This window comes from Amblyomma americanum, chromosome 1 (genome assembly GCF_052857255.1).
Source record: "Amblyomma americanum isolate KBUSLIRL-KWMA chromosome 1, ASM5285725v1, whole genome shotgun sequence".
Classification (NCBI taxonomy): Eukaryota; Metazoa; Arthropoda; class Arachnida; order Ixodida; family Ixodidae; genus Amblyomma; species Amblyomma americanum.
The window spans coordinates 370883429-370905694 of record NC_135497.1 but is presented as its reverse complement, the minus strand read 5'-3'; the positions used below and the strand labels follow the sequence as shown (position 1 = coordinate 370905694).

The 22266-nt window shown below is 47.9% G+C and overlaps 2 protein-coding genes across 6 annotated transcripts in view; one reads left to right on the top strand and one right to left on the bottom strand.

The window, feature by feature from the left end:
• LOC144115647 (carnitine O-acetyltransferase-like) overlaps positions 1-22266 on the top strand; it is a 79158-nt gene that overhangs the window by 7645 nt on the left and 49247 nt on the right. For 3 of the 5 annotated variants that reach the window (XR_013311504.1, XM_077650086.1, XM_077650088.1), the window contains exons 6-9: positions 131-296; positions 5361-5532; positions 7418-7590; positions 17563-17675. Coding sequence is in view for 4 of the 5 variants with exons in the window: in XM_077650086.1 (XP_077506212.1) it covers positions 131-296; positions 5361-5532; positions 7418-7590; positions 17563-17675 (624 nt within the window). In the remaining variant the exon portion in view is untranslated. The remainder of the gene's footprint in view (positions 1-130; positions 297-5360; positions 5533-7417; positions 7591-17562; positions 17676-22266) is intronic. The other 2 variants (XM_077650087.1, XM_077650089.1) reach the window with 1 other exon arrangement.
• Positions 8482-14427, bottom strand: LOC144116482 (uncharacterized). The gene is made up of 2 exons (XM_077651199.1): positions 14329-14427; positions 8482-10189 (listed from the first exon to the last, which is right to left on the bottom strand). The coding sequence occupies exons 1-2, from the start codon at positions 14425-14427 to the stop codon at positions 8615-8617; spliced, it is 1674 nt and encodes a 557-aa protein (XP_077507325.1). The 3' UTR covers positions 8482-8614.

Sequence of the window (22266 nt, the reverse complement as noted above, 5' to 3'; positions counted from 1 at the left end):
GAGAGCTATGCATCAATTGTGACCACCTGGATTTTAAAAAATCGTGCATGAATGTTTGTCTTAAAAGCTTGTCCTGTTGCAGAGAAGCAGGTAAATGCAACAAATTTTTTCTTTCTCTTTGTCTGGCCAGGCAACAGTTTGAGCCAGAAATGATGGGCAAGGATCCTCTAGATATGTCCCAGTACCAGAAAATTTTCAGCACATGCCGTGTTCCTGGCTACAAGCAAGACGGCTTGGCAACCTACTTCCTAAGTGACAATCCGCCCAAGCATGTGCTTGTAGTTCACAACAATGAGGTATGGCAGCAAATTTTTCTGAGGCATTCTAGAATGATAAAATATAAATGACACTGAAAAAAGCTGAAACCTTTTAACATTTATTTTGTGTGTCAAGCATTGACCTAACTGTGTTGGAAGTGTTCTGAGGTTCAAAGTGTTTGGCTTGGTTTGGTCGGTTTAACGTCCCAAAGAGACCTGGGCTATGAGGGACGCTGTAGTGGAGGGTTCCGGATAATTTCGACCACCTGGGGTTCTTTAACATGCACTGACATCACAGAGTACACGGGCCTCTAGCATATAACCTCCATCGAAATGCGACCTCTGTGGTTGGGATTGAGCCCCCGTCTTTCGGGTCTGCAGCCGAGCACCATAACCACTGGGCCACCATGGCGGCTGCTTCAAAGTATATTATATGCTTTTACATCTAGAGAACGGACTGTTATTTTTTCATCCAAAAGACAAAGTATGACTTAAGCCTTGGATGTGAAACTTCACCTTGGATACTGATTGATGAACCTGACTTGAACCACTCTGCACAGGGACCTGTCCATGAGGTCATAGAGCTGTGCAATGTCGTGGTGCATTGTTTTTCGCCAGTGCTGGTATTATGTGTGACATACATTTGTGTTTACTGCCACACATTTTGCCTTCTAGGTCACCTTCATAGTTTTTCCCAGAAGTCATGCACACATACGTATGGCTTAGCAAGACTTGCTACATTACACCGAGGGCCCTTCATTTTTGGGTAGGGGTGTGCGAATATTCGCAATTTCGAATACAAATCGAATATGTTTTGTATTCGGTTCATATTTGTATGATATGATATTTGTAGAAATGATATTGGTGAATTTCCGAATATTCAAAAATTCCCGTATACTCGGCAGCAATCGTATACCGCACCGACTTTCGTAAATCTGATTGTTGAAATAGCGCAATATCTGGACAAATTATCTGAATATAGAGTTTAAAGTTCCAGGAAAACAATATAAAGGCCCTGTTCTCTTTCTTCTCCATCGTTTATCGCATCGACCGATTGCGTTCCGATGCCGCTAGGCTTGACCTTGTGCGCAATTCCGCAAGTAGGCTTTCCCACATACCACACGTGCTGCGAACAACATGGGGGACGACCCGCTTCCAACAATTGCAACGCGAAAGCACGTTTATTTTTTTATCCTTCCGTAATATGTTATCTAACTAATGCCCACAGTCATCGCATTCGATCTGTCACCTTAACTGCCTGAGCGTGACCACTGCCATCTTGTTTTGGTCAACAACGCTATGCGGGAAAGCCTACTTTCTGAATTTCACGTGAGGCTGCCTAAGAGGCGAGTCGAGGTGTCGCAACAGGGCAAGCGATCCTGTAAAAATCACGCGTATTGCATGGTGCACTGTAACCCATGCACCTCTTAAGTGGGCCTAACGGCAGGCGTGACAATGTTCGGAGGGCCCCTGTCACTAGGTCAAAAAAATAACCTGGCCGCGTAGCTTTGGTTTCTGAGCTTGGCCACTCGCCCGTTGCAATGGCAACTGTCGGCCCGCGCATTCGCCAGCAGTCCAATCTCAGCACCGTGTCACTGGCTGACACGTCGCTCGTCATTTTTTTTTCCTTTTTTAGAAGCAGACTCTCCATTCTGACGTCAATGCACGTTCCCATCTCGCTTACGTTCGCGATGTCTTCCAGCACGCCGAAACTCTGTGCTCGTCACGGGATAACAGGTGTTTGCACGATAGAGCCGCCTCATAAGACTACCACATTTTCGGTATTTTTTTTTTTCATGGCCACTGGGCATTTTATATATCGACCTTCAAATAACCTGGGCATTTCTGTCGGTTCTTTGAACTCCGAATAAATGAAGTTTTTACTAGCCATCATGTTATTTTTGTTTTCAGTCTTGCCATGTTATGGATTGCATTTTGCCTGACCACATTACAGGCTGGATACTGTTATGCAGTTCAATTAAGTAGTATACATTTTTGCGTTTATCATCTTTCTTTTTATACGGTGCTCAGGCAGTCTAGTTTTGTTTATTTCAGTTGCAAAGGCCATACACTATTTTGATTTTGAAAAAAATATGAGCAACAATTTTTGCTTGTTTATCTTTTCTTAATTTATTTTTTGTACTGACCAGATATTCGATATTCCAAGCCATTTTTTCTTCATATTCGATTCGTATTCGAAAATTTCGATATTCGTACACCCCTATTTTTGGGGTATGTTTTTCCGGAATTTTTGGGGGTAAAAATTGGGCAATATTTTTTGAGCTCAAATTCAGGCACAAAGTTCGTAAGGTTTTCGCGGCAAAAAAATTCAGTGAGTGTTTTTTCGGGCCACCTTATGCTTGCTATATTTTGAAATAAGGAAATAAATTCACTCTGAGTACATTTTTTATGTGAGTCATTAAGTGCTATCTTTGCTCATTATTTCATAAACATTGGAAATGGCAGGTTTTCTCTAAAACTGTTTACCAGATCAGATTTTTCTCTAATACATCACTTATTACAGTTTTGTTTTCAAAGTACCGTAGCCTATCTGTAATTTCTGTTATATGTTTCAGCACCTACCTTTGAGATACGAGCTATGGCAGCAGTAGCAGTGGGTTTTGAGAAAGTTGCTCTGTTAGTACTTGTGTCCTAAAGTAGTGCTGACAGAATGGACCCCTAGGAGTGAATGGGAGGTGTGCAGGTGGCACGTGTGCCCAAATTGCCCAGTTTTCTATTTTTAGAAAACTCAAATATTTAGAATTTTTAGAAGTCTTTTTCAATGAAAGCAGCGTATAGCTTTGAAAACTTTGCTTGTACAGTAGCCAACGGTAATTCGGACTCCAACAATTCGGACTTGTAGGATATTTCGGACTTCGATGAGGCACCGTCAGTCATCCCATAGAAGCACATACATATTCGCGACGGATATTCCGGACTTTAAAAGTCCGAAAGTTCGATTTTTCGGACTAATTCCAGTCGCCTGCGGGCCAAAATCGATCATCTTATCGGCTTTTTCGCCGGCGCAAAATGCGCCATCTTGGATTGAGGTGGATTTATGCTGCAGTTAGCTTGGCTTGACACACATTCGGTACCTCATTGTTGCCAGTAGAGGTCCCTGCGATCTCTGACACTTCGAAGTGGCCGCCGGATTGTCATCGCCGCCAACTTGCCTTTTGTCGCCGACGTTGCCGCGGGCAGTTATCGCTTGTCCCATACGTTGAGAATTGGTTGTTGGAGGAAGGAAATTGTGCCGGAGCTATCTCACATCTCAGCCGGAAGGGATAAAGGAGGGACTGAGAGAAGAAAGGAAGAAAGAGGTGCCGTAATGGAGGGCTCCGGAATAATTTCGACTACCTGGGGATCTTTAACGTGCACTGACATCGCACAGCACACGGGCCCCTTTGCGTTTCGCCTCCATCAAAACACGGCCACCGCGGTCGGGTTCCAACCCGGGTACTACGGATCAGTAGCCGAGCGCCCTAACCACTGAGCCACCGCGGCGGGTCTCATACGTTCGCCGTTCGCCGTTTCGTCACTTGGGTTTCTCTGAGCGCGTTGGCCGACTGGCGCTCAGTCTTCACGAAGTTACATCTGTTCGCCGTTTTGTGAATGCGTCCGGCGGTTTTCCGCTTTGAAAGAAAAGTGCCTTATCTTTGCGTGTGTTTAACGAGCGGTGTGGTGCACACTTGAGTTATGGACAACATGGCCCCGCAGGGTCCGTCAAAGAAGCGTGGGAAGTATTCTAACCAAATGCGGTGACCTTTCTGTCTAGCGTGTACAGTGAAAGTACAACCTTGGCGCAAATCGTCGCCAGTACGAGAAATTTGCTGGAAGGTAAAATCAGTGACATTTTTAAGCCGATTTCATCTTAATAAAGTGATTTTTTGTACATCATGGATTTTTTTAGCTGTTCGATTATTCAGACCATTTTTCAGGTCCCTTAGAGTCCGAAAAATCGGTCGGTGACTGTACATTGTATTTGAAGCAGCGTCTTTGTTTACAGTAAAGCTTTTATACTTTTTAATCTTGGGCACAATAAGCTTATCAGATTTGGCAGGAAGAATTACTATGAATGAGGGGAGTCAGGCAGGTTCCCTCATCCTGTCGACTGCGCCAGTCAGGCAGGTTCCTTCCTCTATTTTGTTTTCCTCTCCTCCCGATTCAGCCAGACCACACCGAACATTCCGATTACACAGTGCCTAATTTGTTTACATCTATTCACAATTGTGGTGACACCACTCGGCCGTCGGGATGCGGCCTCTCGTCTCGGCATCCACGACCCGTCTGTCCAGTCCTCCTTGGTCGTCTCTCCTCTCTTCCCGGCCTTCCTTTCTAGCTTGCCCTCCCTCGTCCTTGCTTCCCCGCTGCTCCCTTCGGTCAAGTCGACTCCCTGGGAAGGCATCTTGAGCTGGTTCCCGTCGTTACGGAGGCGGCACGCAGACCTTGGTCTTATCGGATGATGACCCCGTAACTGCTGTTTGGGGGGGGGGGGTCTCGTCCGTCGCCGCTGAGCGGCAAGCACGCACATAGAAACACAAAGCGCCGGCTGTTTCTTGGGCGCGCCGAATCGCCTGCAAGTACACGCACATAACCGCGGCGGCCGTTTCTTCCAGCTACGTTCGGATGCGGTAAGGCCACGCGCCCGACAAGGGGTGCGCTTTAATGACAGCTAATTGAAATGACAAGAGCACAGAGACTGGGACTCATTGATGACGCTTTGTTGCAGAGACTGTGCAGACGTGTGCAATCCATCCTGTGGTGCAAAACGTGTATACTTTTTTTCGGATGTCTCTTCATTAAGCAGTGTAACGTACTCAAATGTGTAGGTAACTGACTGGAGAACTTGCCAGTCTGGTAACGCATTCCTCTTGTACGGCTTCTGTCTATTCTTGGAGGAGACGTCCAAGAAAGTGCACTTCATGACGTTTGTCTGTCTGATCTGGGCAGCCCATTTACCTTAATGTGGTAAAAACTGCTAAGATTTAGTTTGCAAGTGATGTCGTAACAACTTGAAAGTAACTGCTGTTTCCTTTTTTTTCGGTACTCATGCATGGCTTTATTCCTCCATGGTGGCCCTAATGCTTTGTGTTCTTCTGCCAGTTCTTTGCACTAGACGTCTATGATGGCCAAGGGAATCCGTATGATGAGCACCAAATTCTTCAGCAACTTCATCAGGTGGTAAATATGTCGACAAGTGCTGGCGCTGGAATTGGCATTCTGACAACTGAGCACAGAGATTTTTGGGCAAAGGTGTTCGATGAGCTCTGCCAGGGTAAGCTTTCTTTTTTTTCTTTTAGCCCGTGAAGTTAGTTAGTGCTTGCATACAGCAAAAAAACAAACTAAAGAACGGATGGAGTAAGGTGAAACTCAAATTCTCAAATTGCAGTTGAATTTTCATACTCAACTGTACATTCCCCTTTGTCTTTAGTGAAGATATCTTTAAATAAGAATGGTTACAGCAAAGAATGTTCACCTAGTGTGCATGTCTTCAAGGCTTCGTCTAAAGGGTTTAGTTAGTGGCCTTTCTGAAACTGGTGGAGTTTGGCAGTGCAGTGGCAACTTAAATTGCTCTAGCAGGTTGCAGAAATATGCGCGACAAATCTTTCTGAACTGGAAGGTAACAGACTGGAAGGTTCTGAGGAGCAGGTTGAGGTATCAAACAGGGCTCTAGTTATTGCTGTTCAGGACACTAGCAGACACCTTCTTGATGTCTGCATTGTCTGCAGTGTTCTTTTGGCACAACCGTGGCGGACTGCTCAAAGACAGAGTGCAGGGGTGCGTGTGAAGAACACACAGATTGAAGAATGGAGGTTTACTGCAGTTTTGATTTTTTCTTGCTATTTCTTTCATCAGATTAGGTGTTCTTTGTAGTGTAAAAGTTCATGAAATAGTTCGTTGTCCAGACGGCCTAAATCAGGCTCAAGTTTTAAAAATTGAAACAAAGAGTGAATTCTCCCGACAAGCTATCTGCTTAATTTATCGTAGTGTGGTATGGGGTAACAATCGTGCAAAAGGAAAGGGGCAGTTTCATTTTGAATCTGTTAGATCTTGATGATAATTATTAGCATTGATACAGTGTTTGTAATAATGAAGTGAAGTCAAGCTTATGGACTAAGTGATCTAGCTAATGGGCATTACATGGACAGTAAATGAAACTGGTGTAAATATTCACGCGTGGTGGTTGGGCATGAAATGAATATATGGCTATTTAGAGCATGCAGTCCGAGTTCCCTTATGGTTATATAATGCAATAGGAGAAATTGGAAAGACCATATTAACTGAAAAGTTATTTTTCATGGGGATAAGTAAAAGGAAATTAGTGAAGTGTTACTCCTCTGGTGAATAGGCTTGTAGTGAGAGTAACACTTAGGTTTGTGCTAGTTGGTTCATATTTGTAATGTATTCTTAAGGCTGCACAACAGGAACAGGATTCCTGGTCCGTTTGTTTTTATGTGCCTTCTTTGTTCCTGCCCCCTTTTGCGCCATGTTCAGAATATGTTTTAGGTATAGAGATCATTTGAAAAACTGGCATAGTTTTCACTACTTTTGATTGCATGATGGTGATTGTGTTGGCCATAAAAATTCCAGCCATTTACTACAGTGGTATGATGGATCGTCATCGCTAACTGGTTTGCAGAGGTGTAATGCTACGGCAATGCCACGCCTAATGGTACTATACAACATTTGTGTTTATATTATGGCAATGCTACAGTGAGAGCTTTATGGTCTGAGAAATATGTAAGTATGGACTTGCGAATCTTGTTGCACAAAGCGTTTGCGGCCAGTGTCATAAGTTCTCTGTTCCATCTGGTACACATTTTAGGGGCTCTGGCCATCCACCTACGTGCAGCATTCCGAGCATGTTGCTCCCTCTTGGCTGCACCCATTGCCTCTTGCAGTGCAGCTGATCCTATTAATGCACTCTTACTGCTGCAAATGTTTGGCCACCAAGTCCAGAGTGCAAATTTTCCAGAAATCACGATTCTTGCTAATCTACTAATGATGATTCATTAAGAGTGCGCACCTGCCTCGAATAAGAGCTACAAAGGTGGGCTGTAGTTTGAAATGCGAAATTTCCGCTAAGTTATCCATCGACACGCCACGCCTGTTCAGTAAGCTGTTATTATTCAGAACTGATTGCTTTGCCTTTGATGCAGATCCTCGCAATGCTGAATCTGTGGAATTCATCAAGAAAGCCATCCTTGTTGTCTGTCTTGATCAAAAATTGAAGGTCAAGGACCCATATGAAGTAGCCTGCGCTTATCAAATGCTTCTTGGAGGCAGACACGGGGAAAATGCTGCTAATCGGTGGTGTGACAAAACTGTTCAGGTGTGTATTCATTTTCTTATCTGCAGACTGGCTTGAGAGGTCAGTCAGTAGTGACCACGCATTTGTAGTAGCTAATGCATTTGCAGCTGTGTATTGTGATTTGTCGTCTAGTATACTTATGTTTTATTTCCACTGTAATAGATTTTCATAAAGTCACAGGTGATAGAAAAACTTATTCAGTACAAAGTCATTAAGGCATACTCACTTAGCAGCACTTCCGTTGTCGCAAAAACTTTTTTTTCTTTTTAGGCGTTGCTGCAGACTGTTTGTGCTTCTATTTCATTCTGACAGGGTCAAACAAGGACCGTGCTCGAATGCAGTATTAAAGAAAACGCCATCAAATGCCACTTATCCCTCACTGCTTGCTGCACTTCAAAAATTATATTGTAGCTTACTACAGTCAATGACGGATAATTTGGACTCCATGGGGAATGTAAATACTAAGTCCGAAATATCAAATGTCTGAGAAAAAAAACGAATGCAGAAAAAAACCTTTTTATTTACATTTTAGGGCACCTGTGTTAGGAAGAACTTGTCAATGCGTTGGCGTATGCACTTCTGCTTACGTGCAACCAAATCGGTCTGTATGTCTGCTAGTGTCATGCTGTCACTGAACGCTGATGCGAGGAATGCAAAGGCTCAAGTCAGATCCGCGTGTGAGGGCTCCACCACCGTTTTTAGATAAGGACCGTTGGAAACTTGCCCCCGGGAATCGGCCCCACTTCCGTTGCCACTTTCATCTCAAAGAGACGCGAGCTCCATCTCTAGGGTTTTGATAGTGCCATGTTAGTTTTCTTTGTTTTATCCAACGTTATCTAAAGACATTGCTCAACGTTTTTTGATAAGGGCAGTTGGAAACTGGAAAAATTGCAGCGCAGCAGTAACAAATACGAGACGAGAAGGACGCAAACACAAGCGCTGACTAACAACTGTGTTTTATTGCTCTGAGCCAGCCTATATAAGAACTAGGTACAAAACAACAAAAACAGAAACCAACACATCACCTCACGCATTCGTGGCACGATTATCGGAATTGTCTCCCGTTCCTCCAATCTTTCGTCCTATCATTGCCGTTCAGAAATGACATTTCTTTTTCACTAAGGCACACAGAGGGGTTGCTGACACACTTATCTGCGCATTTTGATATCGCCAGAGCTTCTGCTATCAACCTCGTGGTGGTGTCCCGACACTTACGAAGAATAACTGTGCTTTCAAGGGCAGGGGTGCAGCCTTTGCACTTGCTACAGTGTAAGGCGAGTTCCCCTGAGTTTGGGTCCCTTAGGTTCCTTTTGTGCTCTTGTAGCCTTGTGTTCAGACATCTCCCTGTTTGGCCTATATAGATGCTGCCGCACGACAGGGGAATTGAATATACGACATCTTTTTCGCAATCGACGAGACGCGGACGGTGCCTCGTCACGCAGTCGGGCTCACGTTCGGTGTCAGAGTTTACTCCTCTGCACAACTGATGCAGTTTCTTCGGGGCCGAGAAGAAAATATCAATTCCCGCTCTGTTTCCTATCCTTTTCAGTTTGTGTGATACTGCATGTAGGTATGGTATCACAGCTGCCTTTGTTCGACGTTCATTTGTGGTGGGCCCATTTCGCGATTGTTTCAGTATGCCCTCTGCAACAGCAATTAGGAGATGCGCTGGATATCCGGCTTGCTCAAGACGCCCCACTTGGCTTCGAAAGGCTTCCTCTTTACGGTGCCCACATGTTTTCTCAAGAGCGCTCACAAAGCACGACTTCACAATGGCCCTCTTCACAAGCTTTGAGTGCGCTGAGGCATACGGGAGGACTGGTTTTTTACCCCTCGGCTCACAGGCCCAGCAAACGTGATCAGAGCCAAAGTACAGTCCTAAATCTAGGAACCTAATGTGGCCGTTGGCTGGCCGCTCATGAGTCACCTCCAACGGTCGAAGACACTCGGAAAACATTGTCAAAACTTCGGGCACTCGCGTATTCGCACAACCGTTTTCGTCGTTCAAGATTACGAGAAAATCGTCTACAAACCTAAACACTTCGTCTATGCCAAACTCAGAGCATCGTTCCCGTATCTTGCGGTCCCGGACACCAAGGCATATATCGCTTAGTACGGGCGCGACACAAGAACCAATGCAAATCCCGTTTCTTTGAGAGACAATGTGGTCTTCGAACTGTGCAAAGGTGGAATTCAGGTAAGTGTCCAGCAGCTCCAAGAAGCTACTGACAGCCACGCCTGAAGCATTTTGAAATTTGACGGCACCATGGGCCTCGATACAATCTCTGACATCGCTTAACAGGTCGTCATGCGGGATGGAATAGTACAAGTCTTTTATGTCCACAGATATGGCAGTAAAACTACCTCCGCGCCTATCTTTTAAGTAGTCAATCACCTGCTCGGAGCCTTTCACCTGAAAAGGGTCGTCAATATCGAGCACGTTTAGATGAGTCTGGAGAAACTTTCCTAGATTTTTCTGCCATGCCCCGTTCTCCGAAACAATGACACGGAGTGGACAGTCAGGCTTGTGCGTTTTTGCGCTAAAAAATATATCTAAGCAGAGCTTATTGTCACCATTGATACTCCGAGCAAGCTTGTCCAGGTTTAAACTTTCGCATAGCTGTAAAGAGGAAGCCTTTCGAAGCCAAGTGGGGCGTCTTGAGCAAGCCGGATATCCAGCGCATCTCCTAATTGCTGTTGCAGAGGGCATACTGAAACAATCGCGAAATGGGCCCACCACAAATGAACGTCGAACAAAGGCAGCTGTGATACCATACCTACATGCAGTATCACACAAACTGAAAAGGATAGGAAACAGAGCGGGAATTGATATTTTCTTCTCGGCCCCGAAGAAACTGCATCAGTTGTGCAGAGGAGTAAACTCTGACACCGAACGTGAGCCCGACTGCGTGACGAGGCACCGTCCGCGTCTCGTCGATTGCGAAAAAGATGTCGTATATTCAATTCCCCTGTCGTGCGGCAGCATCTATATAGGCCAAACAGGGAGATGTCTGAACACAAGGCTACAAGAGCACAAAAGGAACCTAAGGGACCCAAACTCAGGGGAACTCGCCTTACACTGTAGCAAGTGCAAAGGCTGCACCCCTGCCCTTGAAAGCACAGTTATTCTTCGTAAGTGTCGGGACACCACCACGAGGTTGATAGCAGAAGCTCTGGCGATATCAAAATGCGCAGATAAGTGTGTCAGCAACCCCTCTGTGTGCCTTAGTGAAAAAGAAATGTCATTTCTGAACGGCAATGATAGGACGAAAGATTGGAGGAACGGGAGACAATTCCGATAATCGTGCCACGAATGCGTGAGGTGATGTGTTGGTTTCTGTTTTTGTTGTTTTGTACCTAGTTCTTATATAGGCTGGCTCAGAGCAATAAAACACAGTTGTTAGTCAGCGCTTGTGTTTGCGTCCTTCTCGTCTCGTATTTGTTACTGCTGCGCTGCAATTTTTCCAGTATGCAGAACCAACTAGCCAGTCACTATGTTTTAAGCAGTTGGAAAACTGCCGCGGCGCGCCAGGGCGCAGAGTGGACCCAAAACGTTTGCCGCGTAGGCGGTGGCGCTGCGGTCGCTTTGAGATGGGCACGTCGTCTGCTACTTCAGCTTGAGCGTCAGCAGACGAGGACTCGGGTGCGTACAGAAATGTATGTGTAATGAATACAAATCTAAGTTGCGCCTTCATCGCTTTTGTATTAATGAAACAAGACGGCTTAGTAGCATTTATAACCATAACCTTAGCCGGGCACGTTGAAGACGTGTTGGCAGACAGCTAGCTTATCACATGCGTATTAGATGCGCATTCAAGAAGTAAACCTACCCTGCTCCCAGTATCGATCACTTTACTTATAGAAAATGCCTCAACCACCAGGACGATTATGCTTTCCTCTCGACGCACTAAAACAGAAAGCGGCTGAAGTAAAAAAAGTGCGCATGCCGCAAGAAAAACAAAGAAAAAGCATTTAGTGTCTTCGTAAGCTTTTGCCACGTTTTGTTTACACTCAACTTTTAGTGATCTAATCAATAGAGGAAAGTTTACAGTTTACTTTGCACAACCGCATACAGTCGAGCCTGCTTATTACGAACATGAGCGTCACGAGGCGTCCGTTTGTTATATCCCGAAGTTCGTAGTAAGTGGACCACAGCTTTAAAGACAGTTGCTTGTCAAGACACAAAATTTTTTCTTTGCGAAAAAGTCCATGATGGACGTCTGTTTTTGCAGCGCAGATTCGATGAGAGAGGTTTCCAGTTTATTTAAAGCAGAAGCATGCTATCGCCGATGCCCTTGGCATAGACAAGTTGTCTGAGGCTCTCTATGTAGCTCATATCTACAGGCGTGCCTATGAGTGCTGGCTCTGAAGTTTCATCCTCATCCGATTCCTCCGCGTCACTCTCGTCCCGCCCTTCAGAAATGATGCCCTTGTCTGTGCACAGTTCCACGGTGTCGGTGTCGTCATCGACAGAAATAAGTCATTCCAACCAATGTCATGACCCCCCATGTCCGAGTCGACGACGCGCTGCCACAAATCGCCGCCGGGCTGGTCATCTTCCGAAGCATCAGGCTCGGCATCAGACACTGTGTCGACGAAGCCGGTCTAGCGAAAGCAGTTCTGCTCGCCAGTGGCTGTCACCTTCGCCTAGGCTGCTTTCATCATCTCTACCGCAGAATACAATGGAAATGAGCACCACGGTGTTCCCATCCGCGAACCCGAATTACACCCAGGGCCCGAGATTTGAACAAAGCCAACGAAACGTCCGCACTGCAACAAGAGTGACAAAAGCGCGCGATGGGGTAGACTTGCAAAATGCACTGGCGGCAGTCAGGCCAATCAAGCTAAAGATAGACACGCACAGCGCCAGAGGAGAGACCAAATGAGGGGCGTCCGTGAGCGTCAGTGCAGCCACCTCTTGGCTCCCACGGGTAAGCCTGTTTTACGGAGCGTGGCCTCCGTGATCGGCACCGGCGGCGACGCGGTTGAATGCGTAGGCCACGTGCGGATTTGCACGAGAGTGAGGAGAGGGGAGCGGAGTTGCGAGGAGGGGCGGGAGGGTGATCTTGGTAGGCGCGTCGGCGGGGAAAAGGTAGCTCTCTCGAGAGCGGCACGAAACGGCGCGGGCAGTTTGCCTGCGATGAGGCTTGGGAAAATATGCCGTGCGCCGGGCGCACAAAGCGGTCGGAGGCAGGTTATTTCGTATTGCGGCGCCGGGATTATGCCGTTCGTTTGCAGTAACCGATCAGCAGGGCTTAATGGCGTTCGTTACATGTGTGATTCTGTGCCATTGAAACAATGTATATTTTGACGGTTGCGTAGGTCTCGTTCATTATAAGCGAAAGTTCGCCTTAAGTGGGGCCATTATATGTGGGCTCGACTGTAATCAAGCCACAAAGAACCGACATTGTAAAAAGGCACGAAAAGTAGTAGTTGGCTAGACATCACGGGCCAATGGTATAGTTATCCAATTCCAATCTCTCATTGTGCAAGGAATATATGAAACTGATAAGGTGCTTGTTTCAGCAAATATGCTGGTTAGAGAACTAGAGTGGTGATGCTGAGTTTGTGTTGTAGATAATGGCCTTAAATGTAATGGGGGGTACAGGCCAAGTACACTATCTAAAAAGAAGGAACGAAATTCTAGCCTAAACTGCAATTAGGTGTTAATCAAGAGTGGGGTTTCGTGCAATGTTTTCGCATGTTAGGTGCTTTGTACCACAACACACTAAAATTCTGTAAGGCACAAACAGCACTGTGGCCACTTCCAATATGTAACAGATCGTAATAAAAGTAACTGTGCCCAACAAAAGAGATGCTCATGCCAGCAACTGTCAAAATACATTTACTTTAAATGGTAATTGCTCACTTTACGCATATCCAAAAACTGACCCATCTTTAGTACGCACCTCTCACAGACTGGCTTAAATCAAGAAAATGCTCTTAATTTGGTATCCATAATAAATGAGTTCAAAGAGCAGTACAGCTTTGATGCAAGTGGTTTTGGCTACTAGGAAATCGTACCTGTGCACGTACATGTATTTGTAGCAATGATCCACCAACACCGCCACAGGAGGACCTTCTGAACGGCTGTGCTCATAAAGGAGGCCTGTGTAGCCATCTTCACCAACGATTGGCTAAAAAAAAAATCAAATTAACCACTGTGCCACCATGTGCAAGGGGGGCCAGAGGCATGACTGTATTACACAAGCAAGGAACCCAAACTACGAGAGGGTAAGCGGCACGTCGTGTTTCTCTGATTTTGCCGCGTGGAACCACGGAAAGAAGGGCTTTAAGCTTTGGCCGAGATCTACAGATAAAAGCTCAACCCCTTGCATCCTGGCCTCTCGTACCACAGGCGTAGAGCGCACGTGAACTTTACAATACGTAGACGAGCGTGGCTTGAGGCAGCCGCGCCGGGCGCAAACGATGCGAGGCGCGAACCTGCGTAGACCAGTTATGCAGCAAACTGTCCATGCGTCCAAGCACAGCCAATGGCTGTAGCGGCAGCGAAGAGAAAACCAAGAAAACTAACATGGTACTGTCAAAAGCCTAGACATGGCGCACGCGTCTCTTTGAGATGAAAGCAGCAACAGAAGTGGGGCCGCATCCTGGGGCCAAGTTTTCCAACTGTCTGTATCTAAAAACGTTGGGCTCCACAGCACACGTAACGTTGTCATCCGAGTCAGAGTCGCTGTTCAACGGTGGGAGCACTTGATCAATTATTTCGTAGTTGCTCAGTTCGGCACGCAATGATACCATGCTGTCGATGTCTGCGAAGTCTTCAAATGTAACGGCGGCAGGAATGGGCACATCGCAGTCTTGCAGGTCATTAGTGATGTCTGCATTTGAGCTCATTGTGGCAGGCGGCAGATCAGGCGGGGATTCTGGGATTGCGGAGTCGGGCTCAGAACCGAAGGCAAATCCTGCATGACGAAAGCAGTTACTGATTGTGTCCGCTGACATTGCCTTATGCTTATGGCTGACAACAAGTCCACATTGTAGTTCTTTTGACTGTCCAAGCATAGCACATTTTAATTCTTTACAACACCGTGGTTTATTGGCTGGAGAACTCTGGTAGTGTTGGGCAGCAGAATTCAATCTCAGTCGCTTTCATATTGATGATCGGCCATCGGCACTGCAGTTGTTTGCAAACAGTGGCACTTTGCGCTTCTGCAACTCAAACATTTGGCCCGTCTTGCGTACGTACTTTTCGAACAAGTGTTGCGTGATCCATGCCTTACTGTTAGTTCCGTACTAGATAGGCAGAGGCTTCGTTCTTTGACTTGCCGTTTACTAGCAGCGGCAATTTTTCCATCTCCGAAGCGCTACTCACCGTTGTTGTTCTTAAAACAACAACGGTGAGTTATTCCTTACTATGCTTGCCACCGTGACAATGTTTTCTGGACAGGGCAAGCGTTCTGCCTGGAAGCAGCTTATAGAGAAGACCAGTGTCATCGACGTTGGAAGTGTCCGGCGAGTCCGGCTAAGGAGCGCTTCGAGCTTTTCACTGCAGTAGTTTGCGACCAGTGTGCTACACACCATCACTTTCACAGCACGTTTTTTTTATGAGGTCGAACCCCTTTTTGAAATTTCTAAGCCGGCCATCGCTGAATTTACCGTAAAAACTGGACTATAGGTTGGACCGGAATATAGGTCGGCCCCCCAACTAACCAATTCTAAAAATGAAAAAATCTTTTTCAATGGAAAAAGTACTGAAAGTCACCCTTACTTTGAAACAAATGCGACTCAACAGGTTGCACAATGGTGACAGTATTTATTCTCATTTAAAGGCTGCTCATATGTACACCTGGCCAATTTTTATAACAATATCGCATGCCCATCGACCCGCGTGTTTGTCAGCACCTTGTCATTACGGCATGGAGTGGCAAAAACAAACGAGGTACGCGCATGTGTACACATGCGCTTACTCTCGCTTCTTTCGCCACTCCGTGCCTTGATCTCTACTGCTTTCACACGGATGTATTCGGAAGTCACTGGCAGCGATCTTGCACGCAGCTCGCGGACGAACTCCGCAACCTTTCCTTCCAATTCTGGATATGCTGCGGTCCGCCCACAGAATGATGTTTCCTTCTGGTTGCTGCAAGTTGTAACACGCAGCTTCTGCCTCCGCCAGTACCGAATGCTCTTTTCAGATACTCCAAATTTGCGCTGTTCCGCCAGGTTGCCGTGAGCTTCCGCGTACCCAGTCGCGTTTTTCTTGAAGGCGACAGTGAATTGCCGTCTGGTTCCGCTCATTTTGAAACAAAATGTGAAAAAGCAGCCTTTAACCAAAATAGCTTTGCAAAAACAGAAACGCAAAATGGAGGTGCCATAACGTCGCCACGCCGCGCTGCTGCTGATGGCGAAGGCGATGGAGGCTGTTGACTTCAGCCGCCCATTGTTGCAAGACTTGCGTAGTTTTCCAGCAATGGCCGGTATATAAGATGGGGGTCTGCTTTTCGCCATGGTTTTTTGATAAAAAGTTCGACCTATATTCCGGTTTTTACGGTAAATCCTTCTAGGCCCAGCCGCAGCGCGAGGGTCTCAGCCTTATGCTTCAAAAGGTGGCTAAAAACAGGAACATGCTGAGTGACAGTAGTGTTGAGCCATATGTTCAGTGCTTCTTCCTACTTCGGGTAAATTCTTTGTCATAGCCTTTCGTGTTCAGCTGCAGGTGTTTTCTGCATTGCTTCAAGAATCTTGGACTTGTTTTTCATATAATCCGATATTGTTTGCTTGGAGACTCTGAACTCGCGGGTAATATCGACTTGTGAACGGCCGCTCAGGACCTGCTGTATTATGGCTGCTTTCTTCGCTGTTGTCAGTGTCGTGTATTTCCCGCGCTTCGCCGTCATCGGCGTGAACTGCGAAGGCACCATTGGCGCCATTTGCCACGGCCTGTTGTCTTCAAACTCACATGGGAAGTTGTCGTATGACCACTTGAATGAACCTAGCACAACGCTGTCAACATGCACTGGGGCGCACACAAACGAGCACAGACTGGCAGCAGGGGGGCCATAAACGGCTGTGATAGGGCAAGCAAGACAAAGCAAGCACAAGTGGAGCACCTCCTGCTGCTTTCTCGCCGCAACTGTTCTGTCGCAGTGACTTAGTGAGCCACATGACTTTATTGTGGAAGGAATTGCGCGGGCGAGTGGTTGAGCACGAATTTCAATTTCACACACACCACAGCCACTCAGCCTGCGCATTGCAAGCAGCTGCCCCAGCAAGCTCTAGACAGAGTCTGTATTATCAAATATGGAGCTTGGAGGCTGTCCAAAATATCGGTCGTTCTTATACATCATTTTTATGGGGCCTGTGGCGGTGCCGCGAAGCTGTCCGAATAACCGAGTACGTCCGAATTATCGGTGTCCAGTTTATTGGCCGGCGACTGTACAGGTGTACTGTATGTCGTGTGCATGACGGCTACACAGTGTTTCAGCATGGCACTGGGATGTAAAATTTCAGAAATATATGCCACATTACCAAATCGAGGACTGCCACGCTACACTTTGGCTTTTAATTTTTTACAAAACACTTTCTTCATAATTCGTACTCACCTACTGGGCCCAATTCTTGTTGATAAGTCATGTTTGCCAAGTTTCCTGGCTGTGCAGCAAGCTGCCAGGTGAAACACATTATCTGCTACAGGACTATTTATACTCTTGTAACTGCAATGATACTTAGTTGACAAGGCTAGAACCTTGTCATGATTACAAGTATTATGACGCGCAGCAGATTTGAGGTCATCTTGGCCCAGGTAATTTTGTTGCAGTTGGCCTTTAAATGTCTTATTGAGATTTCATCATTTTTGATGAGGCCAGAAACTTGGCAGATTTTTGTCAAGGAAATTATGGCTGTGGCATGGCAAAGCTTGAACAAGAAGGCAATTTTTGAACATTGCCTGCTTTTGTTGAATTTTTGTGCATTTTACCTCTGGCCCCCCTTGCAGATGGTGGCACAGTGGTTAATGTGAATTTTCTTTTTTAGCTGATCGTTGGTGAAGATGGGTACACAGGCCTCCTTTATGAGCACAGCCCTTCAGAAGGTCCCCCTGTGGCGGTGTTGGTGGATCATTGCTACAAATACATGTACGTGCACAGGTACGATTTCCTAGTAGCCAAAAACACTTGCATCAAAGCTGTACTGCTCTTTGAACTCATTTATTATGGATACCAAATTAAGAGCATTTTCTTGATTTAAGCCAGTCTGTGAGAGGTGCGTACTGAAGATGGGTCAGATTTTGGACATGTGTAAAATGAGCAGCTACCATTTAAAGTAAATGTATTTTGACAGTTGCTGGCACGAGCACCTCTTTTGTTGGGCACAGTTACTTTTATTGCGCTCTTTTACATATTGGAAGTGGTCACAGTGCTGTTTGTGCCTTATAGAATTTTAGCGTGTTGCGGTACAAAGCACCTAACATGCGAAACCATTGCACGAAACCCTACTCTTGATTAACACCTAATTACAGTTTAGGCTAGAATTTCGTTCTTTCTTTTTAGATAGGGTACTTGGCCGGTACCCCCCTTTACATTTAAGGGGTGGGACACGGGTCTTAAAATGGCCAAATATGGCCATAAAATCGGTTTTGAGAAAAACGCATTTTCGAAATGTTTGTACCTTCAAGCACCTGCCCTCAAAATCTTAACGCTGAATTCGATTGGAAAATACGACAAAATCGAATTTCAAAACATCACGGGAGCCAGGAAATGCCCTGAAACGGGCAAAATTTGTTCGAACTTCCCGCGCGTGCCGTGGGCAAAGCATCCGGCTGATCGCCGCCATCTTGGGCTCGTTTTGAAGCTTGTTTCTTTGTGTGCATTTTGAGGCATTTCAAAATGGCGTCGGTCAATGAGAACGACCGCAGTAGCCGGTTTTCCGAAGGCCTTTTCTTAACTGCCAATTGGCTGGAGGCCGCGCGTGCAAGGCGAGCCTCTCGTCCGAGGCCTACCATTGGCCGACGTGACCGGCGTGCCATTTTGTTTTCTTTATTCTTTTTTTTTCGCACTGTCGTGGTTCCCGTTCTGCGCTTTTGGCCGCGTGCGTCTCTATTTGTGTAGCACTCGCTTAGCGAAGTTTTTGAGATCTTTTTTGCGGTTTCTTTTTTCCTACATCACATACTTTGTCAGTGCAAAGTAACTGATGCCAGGAGACGTATGTTTGAAGAAGACGACGCGTAGTACGTACGGGAGAAAGCGTCGTCCGCCCAACGCGAAGCGCAGTTCGACGTCGGGACGTTGGACTGTGCCGGGTGATTGTTTGCAGCCAGAGCGAGCGTCTCCTGCCTCATCGTATGCCCGACGTTCGACCATGCTGGATGAGGATTGTTCGAAGCAAGACCTACGGAACTAGAGACCTGCACATTTGGCGGAGTCCTAAGGGACTGCGTGCGCCAACTTTCGTTAAATTTTTGGCCGTTGAGGGTATGGAGTCACTCTGCGTCCAGCCGGCCGGGAAGGCGAGCTTCCGTGCCAGCTACATGCAAGCATTATTCAAGTACGCAACACGTTTCCCCAACCCGTGGTGCAGAGTCGCAGCCACGGCAGGTCCGGACGAAATAGGCAACGGCAGGGCACGCTAGGAAATAGTTTATTATTCTAACACGAGGTAAAGCACACTGCGGAAGAATGTTCTATCCGTAAAATAGATGTTCAGCAGCTGACCAGGTCGTTGAAATCGTCTGGCGTTGGTGTTCGGGGGTCGGCGGGCAGCGGAGGGGCACTGGGGCAGTGGGGCACTTCGGTAAGGTCCGGCAGCGAGAGTCCCTTCCCGCCGCGCGTTCCCCTCTTTTATCACCTCGGTCATTGCCTCCCTGGCAGCAAATCGTTGCCATCAAGCTTAGGCATGCTACCCTCTCCGCAGAAGGCAGCGCACTGCTGTGACGTCACGTCAGTGCTGGGCCGGAAATGAGCAGAGTCGCAGGGGTGCCTTCTCTCCACATTCCTGGTGGCCAGCGCGCCCGTGTAAGTCACGATCGCCGCTGGCGCGGGGGACGAGGAGGGGATACCAGTGTATCCCACATCCTCCCCTCCTTAAGAAGCCTCCCGAACACAGAAACGGGCAACATTACTTGATCTTCTCCGCCATCCAGGGATCGAGGTTCGATGTTCTTCGGCTTCCGCAGGTCCATCAGTTGACGGCCGCGCCACGCCCCCGCCAATCAGCTTCTTCACTCCATAGGCTTGGCCTCTCGCACGATGACGCTCGGCATCTTGCTCCCCGTCTCAGTCTTCCGAGTGCGCGCGGCTGCGCCGTTCCGGTGAATTCGGTCGTCCGCCTCCTTGACGCCGGCTGTGATGGCTTGAAGGTCAACTCCATGGCTGCACCCCTGAGGCACTGGGTCAGGTGGCTTCAGGGGCCAGGGCTGCGGCGCTTAATGGTTGAGGCCATGGTTGGGCTGCCCTGGCATACCTGGTCAGCAGGCGAGGACCCAGGGTTGCGGTGGTAATGGGGCCCCGGCAGGCGGTGGCACACAGTTGGCGGGTGAGCAGCTCCGATGCGATGTGGCCAGGGTGGCGACTGCAGGTCGCGGACCGGGCGTACCGTCGGGCCTTGGGCGCGGCACGTTGCCGAAGCTGGATGGTGTCTGGTAGTTGGTAGCGGAACGGTGTCGTTCTGATGTGTCCTGCTTGTTTTCCATCTGCGCTGGAAAAGGTCAATACAGATGTAGCCAACTCCCGCAGCGTGTGCTGCGTGGCTGTTCAACCCTCACAAAAGTCATGAGGGTTAACCCAAGTCGGTCTTGCGTGCCATTGATCAGCATGAGCGGCCCGTACGTTCATGCTTCTAACGAGACTGCCTGTCGGCTCGCGCCCTCGCGCTAGGCTGCGCAGGCAGATTCTGTTTCTGCCTAGGGCGCAAGTTATAGCGGGACGCGGGGTTCGCCGGCTGATCGCAGCGCTCGTTATCCGACTGCGGCGCGGGTCGGGCTGTGTCTTCTACCCACTGATCTCGCTGCACGTAGCGTTTCAGGTCGCATACGTGCACCGGTCCGCCTGTCGGTTTCGACCGCAAGTCTTCGAGCCTGTAAACGAGCGAGGAAAGTTTCTCTCGCACGTGGAACGGCCCGATCCATTTCGGCGCCAACGAGTCTGGAAACTGTTTGCTAGCGTCGCTGAGAATGTGCTGGCGTCGAAGCACCAGATCGCCCACTTCGTAGTGAACATCCCGGTGTGAGCGGTCGTACTGTGCTTTCTGCTGCGCCCTAGCAGTGCCCAGGTTGCGGCGAGCCTTGCGTAAGGCCTCCGTCATCTTAGCGCACAGCTGCGTCGCATATTCAGCTCGTGCTGACGAAGCGACTGGCGTCTTCCTGCAGTCCGATAGAATCCGGTCGATCGGATTTAGCAGCTCTCTACCCAGATTAAGAGAAGACGGCGCATATCCAATGGAGCGGTTAATGGTCGAACGCAAAGCAAATGCGATCTCTGGCAGATAGGAGTCCCAATCTTTGTGCCTCTCAGAGTATGCGACAAGCAAGTGGTTAACGTTGCGATTTACTCATTCCGTGTGGTTCGACTGAGCATGATAGGTGGTCGTTTTCTTGTGCTTAATGCCGAGTGCAGCGCACAAATCAACAAACACCTTCGCAGTGAAGTAGGACGCATTGTCCGTTATCAGCTGCTCTGGGAAACCGAACCTGGTGAATACGTCCATCAGCTTCTTCATGATCACTCGTGCCGTCAGCTTACTAAGGGGGAAAAGTTCAACCCACTTTGCTGAAGTGATCCGTGACCACCAGCAAGAACTTGTTTCTACTCGGTGTCATAGGATACGGTCCCATGATGTCACACGCCGCGATTTGCCAGGGAGTCTGGTTGTTAATCGGGTGCATGAGGCCGGGTGGTCGTCCGCCTCGGAGCTTCACACTTTGGCACACATGGCACGAGCGGGCGTAGCGTATTACGTCCCTTTTCATGCCAAGCCAGGTAGCAAAGCGACACAACTTCATGCAAGTCTTGGGGCCGCTTGCATGCCCAGCGATGCACGAGTCGTGAAAGTAGAGTAACAATGCTGCTCTCAATACTCGCGGTATCACCACCTTGAACGCCTTGTTTGTGTCGTTCTCGGAAGGGATATACCTCAGCAGGACGCCGTCGGAATCCAGCAGATACGAATCCATCACGCTCTTGCCCTGGATCAACGGTTGGTCCGCGTTCCTTACATGGGCTACGGCTCGGGTCTGTCCTTCACTCTCTCCGGCTGTCCGGCGGTCGGTCGCGTGACCTTCCTCGCACTGGACAGGCGCTTGCAAGAGCGCGTCAGCCACAGCGTTGTTTTTCCCTTTACGGTAGCGCACGGTGAAGTCGTAACACTGCAGCAACAGGGACCAATGCGCTAGGCGGCCGCTCGGCTCGCTGAGTCGTCTCAGCCAGGTGAGCGCCATGTGATCAGTCTCGATTACAAAATGCCACTCCATAGACGTAGTAGTCGAACTTGTGCAGAGCAAAAACTATCGCGAGACATTCCTTCTCTGTCACCGAGTAGTTTTTCTCTGCCGGCGTCAACGAACGGCTCGCGAAAGCAACCAGACGGAGAATGCCTTCATGCTCCTGAAGCAACACTGCTCCTAAGCTCAGGTCGCTTGCGTCGGTTTGAATCACAAACTCCCTGTTTAGGTCGTGTAGCTGCAACTCAGCCATGTTAGCGAGCACTTTGGTGAGGTTGCGCAGTGCATCCTCTTGCTCGTGACCC

Coding starts and splice junctions, on each gene's coding strand:
- LOC144116482 (XM_077651199.1), bottom strand. CDS start 14,427: ATGAGCTCAAATGCAGACATCACTAATGACCTGCAAGACTGCGATGTG. Junction 10,190..14,328: donor TCGCAGACATCGACAGCATG/GTATCATTGCGT, acceptor TCCTCTTTACAG/CTATGCGAAAGTTTAAACCT.